Raw genomic sequence first — 7,435 nt, forward strand, 5'->3', positions numbered from 1 at the left:
TTGATCCAAGTAAATAGACTTGAGATGGTTGTTGGAGGGAAGAGGAATTGCTTGTCCAAGAAGAGCTGCTCATCAACACTTTGTGAATAAGAAAGGAAAGGGTCCTTGAAGCTATGGTAAGAGTTGGGATGAACTTTTTAGTAACAAAAATTTAAATCTCACCTAAGTCACATTATAACTAGTGAGTTAGAAAAACTTATGAGGATAAGCTGTCAATCATGATCCATTTGAGCTTTAGCTTTTTGATTTATTCTGACCACAAATGAAAAATTTTCTCAAGATTGAATCGATTACCTCTAACATTAATGGGATTGTAGAGTTATATAAGTGGATTCTTTAGAAAAGAGACACATAAGGTTGCTTATGGGCTTCTATATTTTTAATTGGACGAGTGGGCCGGCAAGTGGCCCAAAGGCAATCAATGCGCATCATAAATCTATTAAACGTAATTGTAGAAGTTTGATCGGAACGGAGATCGTCACCAGGGAGCGCCGGCGGTGTGCAATGGCCGGAGAGGCGCAGGAGATGGTGGAGGTCACCGTAAAAACCATCGGCCCCGCTCGCCCTACGAGGCTCCGAGTACCCTCCAGCATCAAGGTAGATCACCCTGAACACTAGCCCTAACTTTCTCGCGATCGCGGTCGCTCGATCTCTATTCGTCTGCTTTATGTTTTGATTTCTGTCACGGGGTAATACGTCCTCAATTTGGTGATCTGATTGGTATCCGAATTAGGTATCGGATCTGAGGAGGATCGTCGCGGCGGAGCGTCGTCTGCCGGCCGAGCGATTGAAGCTTGTGCTGAGAGGAAAGACCCTTCAGGACAAGAAGGAGAAGGAGGAGGAGGAGGAAGAAGAGCCTGATGAGGATGTGCTGATTAGGCTCCAGGATGGAGGCAAGTTTGACGCTTTCGGTTCATTTAGTTTTGATTCCTAAAATCGATGATGTTGATCAGGATGCTTCTGGTTTGCAGAAGTTCATACAATTTGGTCAATAGTTTCAATTTTTCGCTTAATTTATTGGTTCATGACGTTTTGGAAGATGCATCAATAATAAATCAGTAAAAAAGAGTTACTTTTAGCACAATTTGTTACCAAGGGCACTACACTGCATGCTTCTGTGGAAGCTCACTTAGGAGTACACTCTTTAACCTCCGTGTAGATATGGACCTCTTGCATCAATCAGGCTCCCCATCTCAAACAACAATTGTCTTGAGAATTTTGATTAGGGTTAGTGTACCATTGCACGACCCATATGTCACTGACAAAAAGAATGGTATATCAAAGATACAACTTTAGAATTCAAGAAGAACAAAGAGTATTCATAGAATTCATGGATGTTAAGTAACAATACATTGAAATTTTATCAGGCATATATCTTGATAGCGTATGCAAAAGTCATTTATACAGCTACCAAGACCTCATTTCTTATTTTCTTTGCCATAGCTAAGTTTCCATTAATGTCTGCTTTGTCACTAGCTCGTCAATCAGTCTTATGGTCACTGTAAATCAAACTACTTGGTCTACTTTCAAATTTAATACACATATATATATAATCTTTTGATTTTGTACAAATGACAAGAAGCACATGCCTCAATCAAATAGACAAATAACTGTTTTCCTATACAAGAAAATGTATATGCTTTATTGATGATGCATTTTCAAGATACTTGGAAGTGCATCTGAAAAGGAAAGTGTGGATTAGATAATATTAGCATGTTTGGTAGTAACTTTCCCCCTCTTTACAGATTCTCTAATATTAGCTGTTGTACCTAAGCCCCCTGCGAAGCATCTTCAGGAAGACGATGATGATGAGGAAGAACTGGTCTGTCTGCACTAGTTTTATCTTTGCGCTTGATAACCATCAATAACCACATAGTACAAGTATTACTTCATCACATCTCTATTTGTCTTCAGAAATTTCAAATCCCACAAAGAACAAACTGGTTGAAGAAGAGAATTTTCTTATTTCTTCAGAAGAAGCTACGATTTCCTGGTATGATCACATGTAAAACTTGTTGTCATTGGTAGATTTATAAATCAGACCATATGACTGCATTCCTTCTGAATTTCATAGACATCGTCTTGATGGCAATTTTCTCTATCAGTCTGAAGGCTTGGATTGGAATCATCCTGTGGTTCTCAATGGCTCCCATTGCTCAACGGTTTGGAATAGGACCCATCTATGTAAGTGTGTATGGGAAATGTGAAATTATTTGAGTTTGATCTCACATTGGATATTGTGCTCGCAACAACATATTAGGCTGATGAAATAATTAAATGTTGGATCCAAAACAGTTCATTTACAACCATGTCATGGTCACTTACAACATGTTAGGATTGGTGATGCAACTAGTGGTGGTGAATATGCACTGATATGTAAATACAATTTTTTGATTTACTCTTGCAAACACAAGACTTATACAATTGTTAGTGTAAAAATAACTTCAATATTTGTTAGTGCAAGGAGGAAACAATATAAAGTCAAATAACAAAAAAACCAACAATGCTAACATAAAATATAATGTACTTTGGATCCAGGTCCTACTTCACAGCCTACTCACTTGTTAGGTGAGTTATTCATCAAAAACTTCTTCTACAGAAATGCCTGCTTGTAAAATCCTTTGAAACCCCATATAAAAATGCGTTGCATTTCTCTTTACAAAAGAATAAGAATTAAACCATAACCTACTCACTTGTTAGGTGAGTTATTCATCAAAAAATTCTTCTACAGAAATGTCTGCTTGTAAATCCTTTGAAGCCCCATATAAAAATGTCTTGCATTTCTCTTTACAAAAGAATAAGAATTAAATCATAAGAATAAATAAATAACGTACAAAGAAAATGAACCTTTCAAAAGCTAATACTCTTTCCAAGTAGTTGAGAGCACCTTAGAGCTTGGAAATACAATTAGAAGATTAATAATTAGAGCATGTGAGTTGGTTACTTTGAATATGAGTTCATTGCTTCGAGTTCAATTTGCTCCCTTCTTTATAGCCACAATTCAAATGATTTCAGTTGACTCTGATTTTCTCCAGTCAGCTGAAACATTGATCTTGGTGACTTATTTAACAATAATTACTTATTCAGTTGACTCAGAATCCTTCCACTCAACTAAAAATCTACATTAATCAACTCAATTTTGTATCAATCAACTCAACCGGATAAACTCATTACCTAATGACTTCGTCTTTAGCCAATTCAGTATATGTCCAATACTCAAATCTTCAATAGTCAACTTAAACCTTTGATAGTTTGAGACTTGGATTGGATTGACTCAAAACATTTTTGGGCGATTCAACTAATGCTCACTTGATTGATTTGTCAACTAAATTCTCGTTTTAGTCTACTCAAGCCATAATAGAATAATTTTATTCCCGAGCAAAACATTTACAATTGACTATAGAGTTGAGTCGACTGAAACAACCCTTTGGTCGATTGAATTTGCTCGGGAATCTTGATTTTACTCAAGATCAAACTTTATTCGTCAACTTTGACATAGATCACATGGTCTTTGGTTGAATAAAAGGTATCCAAAATCCAAGATTACATTTGCTCATAATGTTTCACATCTCACATATCTTTAAATCTTGATGGCAGCGACGTTCCTCACCCCCAAGCCCATCTCAGTCTTGGTGTTTGAGCCATCAATCCACTCTCAATCTCCACTTATATTAAATAGGCTCAGCATTCCTTTCCCTCTCAGGAAACTGAATTTGTAATGACCAATTATATACATGGAGGATTTCACTTAGAACTGAATAGTTCATGCTATGTGCAGATACTTATCACTGGGTTCTTGATTATTCTTCTGAATCTCGGAAAAAGACAACATGGTGACCTGAGGTATGTAGTTTCTTCATTTATTCAATGTGTGTTTCCTCCAATTAATTAATTTTGAGAGACTAAATATTTCCTTGATAATTTGCTATTCATTTCTCATTTTAGAAGCAAAATTTTGAAAATTTTGCTATCTGCATGTGGTTTTCTCCAGCTTCCATAATTCTGTAGAATAATATGCTTAATACTTTAGCAAATTTCAAAACGAGGGCACTTGCCTTTCAGTTGTTTTGGAATTCATTGTGCTCTCTAAAAAATGCTTAGATCATACACCTAATATATGCTTTCCTCGTTTACACCTAGTAAACCAGGCACCCAGCTAGATTGGATTCCCCAAACTGGTTTGAGTGAAAAATAATTAAAAAAAAACATTCCTTTTTGTTCTAGTAAAAAGCACATGGAAAAATTTTCGCTCAGGAGCTTTCAAAACCTAGACTGTGAGAAAGGGTTTTCCAATTTTTTTTTTGCTGGTTTCATTATTCCCTCTAGTCTGTGCAGTTTGATCTAATTGTGTGCCCAGTTTGGTGCACTATTTGAGCATCTCCAGATTAGGAGTTTCCATCCCGGAAATAACTATGCATTCATAGGGAAATTTGGTTAATACTTCTTCAGCATCAGATGTTCAAGAAAACTCTCCCTGAATTTGTTTCTTTTCTCTTAACCAAATATCTGTTCTTGTTGCAGTGCATATTCCGTATTCAATGAAGATTTCAGGGAACTCCCTGGCACACTCAATGCTGATCGATTAGATAGAGATATTAGGGCAGGCCAATTTTGAGCACTCTCTCTCTCTCTCTCTCTCTCTCTCTCTCTCTGTAATTTATCTAAACCTTATTTTGTAGAATATTTCACATAAGGTGTTGTACAAATGTGAGTTTGAGCATTCTATTCCATGTTTGAATCATGAATGGATGCCCCACTCAATGTCTTACTCTTATGCAGAGTTACAATATCGAAGCTCGAGTGCGACCTACCTGAACTTGTCGAACTCAATTATCGAATGTTAAGATTCCGAGATTTAGACTGTTGGGTTAAGAGATGAGTTTGAGCATGAATTCTGGGGTTTGGCTAACTCTACTCAACAGATTGAACTCAGCCATTTGTTTGACAACTAGTGCTTCTCTTATGACAAGGTATATCTGTCTATTAACTGGTAAATTATGATATCCTTCATTCTAAACAGTCCAGTATTATAGTATTACTGGTCCCACGATGAGAAGATAAGTTTGCAAATGATCCAACTAATGATTGTTTAATTTCTTAATCTTTTTTTACTATTTCATGAAATAGTGGATTTGACCAGCTAATCCAATTGCTTGTGATGTGAAGATTCCCAACATGTGCTCGCCGTGCTTCCACCTGCCTGATGATGCTGACCATAATGTCTTAATAAAAAAAAAGATAAAATGTTTTAGTTGGCCCACCTATAGTTTTAACAATTTCAGTTTAGCCCTTGACCCTTTGACTTGCTCAGACTGTCTTTGAATGCATGCCAATCATCAAATCATATCCATGATTCCATCTTGAATTGAATTGGACTAAGGTTAAACATTAATTCACTTAGTCAAGTCAACTCCATCTTACTTCATTGTGTCTTTGTATTTATTTATTTATTTTATTTCCTCTAAATTTTCCATTTAAAAATTGCTTATAAAAAATTCATTTGCCTCTCTAATCAATTAATAATCGGATGGATGCATCTTATTTTTTTTTTTTTAAAAATAATAAAGTACAAAAAAGTATAAATTAAAAAAAAACACACACAGAAGAAAACAGTGAAACGAAAGCTAAGGAGGAGAGGGGCCCACTTTTGTTCTTTTCATTAATTTCCCTTTTTAAAAATATCATTAGACATAATATTTATTTTATGTGGGTGATGTGTCGTCTCCTGCCATCACCATCTCCACTTGTTTCTTTTTTTAAAAAAAATAAATTATTTTTTCCTTTTAATTATTAAATGAGTTATTTATTGATTGCCTTCCATTGGATGGCCGTCATGGATAAGATTTGACCACTTACATGTGGACAATAGATGGCAAGAATCTACGCGCGAGACAAGAGTTAGGACTTAGTCAACTTTGAAGGGAGGTCAAAGTTAACCAGTCGACGAAATAATGGAGAAATTTGGCCAACTGATTTTACGTGTTTAAGGTGCCTTTTACTTGGTCTAATGGAAACAGTATCTTAAAGTAGCCAAAAAAATAAAAAATAAATAAAATAAAATAAAAATAACAAAAGGTAAAGCGGTCATCTTCAAAAAAATCTCTATCAAGTCGGCTCAAAATTAACATAAAAGAAATAAATCATGATAATTAAAACGATAATTGGATGGAGGATGAATTATGCCGAATGTAAAAAGAAAACGAGGACTTCAAATTTTCTTATGAGGATTTTAGAGTATTTTTTTATTACTTTATGGTCAAAACATAATAAATAAAAATATAAATATACTAAATTTATTAATTAAATTTTACTATAATTCGGTAACTGTTTATATGAATTGTGTGGCATGATTGATTATGATTTGATGGGCCCTTCTTGAGGTTTTGAATTCAATTTTGATAGATAATATTTTTAGAGAATAAGTTCCACCGGATTAATCATCAGATAAATCCATGAAATATAGATGAGTCTCTCAGTATTATTAGTGGTTTGAACTCCTTAATGACTCTAGGTGTTTGCTAATCTTTGATCAGCCGTCTTTTTTACGGCTATAAAAATGCGATAATTTAAATATATGAAATTAAGATGTAGGAAAAAGGAGGGGTCAAAGTAAAAGTGTTGACCCACCAACCAAAGAAAGCAACATTTTGTATTAAGCACGTGACCTTTTTTGGACATTATTTAAAGAAAAAACAAGTAATTTCTTTTTTTTTTTAAAAAAAAAATTAATCAAAAGCAAGTAAATTCTTTATTTTTTAATATTTAAGTCGTATGTTTTACGAGCTAAGTATAGAGATTTATTTTAACCTAAAATTAAATAAAAGAAATAAATTTTCTTTTTGAAAAATATCTAAAACTTGGGACTCTGTAAATGTTTTAAATTCTAATATTTTCCACTTAATCACTTTGTTTAATCCAAAAGTGTCTTTTTTTTTTAAAAAAAAAATACATGTTAGAAAAAAAAGCAATGGGTAGTCAACAGACCGCTCAGTTTACTTGGAAGAAGAGAGGTTATCCTCTGTTTACTTTGTTGATATTATTTTGAAAGTGCGGAGTTGTTAATATTTTTTTTTATAAATGAGTATTTTAAAGGTTAAATTATGTTATATTTTATTTTCTATAATCTTAATTATTCCTAAGTAATAAATCATAATTATATAGATAATTCGAACCAAATGCACCTTAAAATTGGACACGGTAAGCGATCGATAGATGCGCAATTCAAGACGATCAGGAGACGACAAGTAAACGATGAACTAGGGGTAGGAATGTAATTTTACCCCAGGGTGAGATGAAAACCTTTTCCCGCTTCCCGAACAGTGCAATTAACGGTATCCATAACCGCGTCTGATTCAACGGCTGGGAGGCCCTCGTGGGACACGTGTCTAATCATCTGTTCGTGGATTCGTCCCCTGTCTCGGGGACGTGAGCGAGT

The 7,435-nt window shown here is 34.6% G+C and overlaps 1 protein-coding gene across 1 annotated transcript; it reads left to right on the forward strand.

The window, feature by feature from the left end:
* The first annotated feature begins 433 nt into the window (after positions 1–433).
* LOC121967438 lies at positions 434–4,774 on the forward strand. The gene is made up of 7 exons (XM_042517672.1): positions 434–597; positions 734–893; positions 1,746–1,822; positions 1,915–1,993; positions 2,075–2,184; positions 3,779–3,843; positions 4,522–4,774. The coding sequence occupies exons 1-7, from the start codon at positions 505–507 to the stop codon at positions 4,613–4,615; spliced, it is 678 nt and encodes a 225-aa protein (XP_042373606.1). The 5' UTR covers positions 434–504; the 3' UTR covers positions 4,616–4,774.
* Positions 4,775–7,435: the final 2,661 nt, after the last annotated feature.

Source organism: Zingiber officinale, chromosome 3B, assembly GCF_018446385.1.
Source record: "Zingiber officinale cultivar Zhangliang chromosome 3B, Zo_v1.1, whole genome shotgun sequence".
Lineage (NCBI taxonomy): Eukaryota > Viridiplantae > Streptophyta > Magnoliopsida > Zingiberales > Zingiberaceae > Zingiber > Zingiber officinale.

Coding starts and splice junctions, on each gene's coding strand:
- LOC121967438 (XM_042517672.1), top strand. CDS start 505: ATGGCCGGAGAGGCGCAGGAGATGGTGGAGGTCACCGTAAAAACCATC. Junction 1,994..2,074: donor GAAGAAGCTACGATTTCCTG/GTATGATCACAT, acceptor TGAATTTCATAG/ACATCGTCTTGATGGCAATT. Junction 3,844..4,521: donor AGACAACATGGTGACCTGAG/GTATGTAGTTTC, acceptor TTCTTGTTGCAG/TGCATATTCCGTATTCAATG.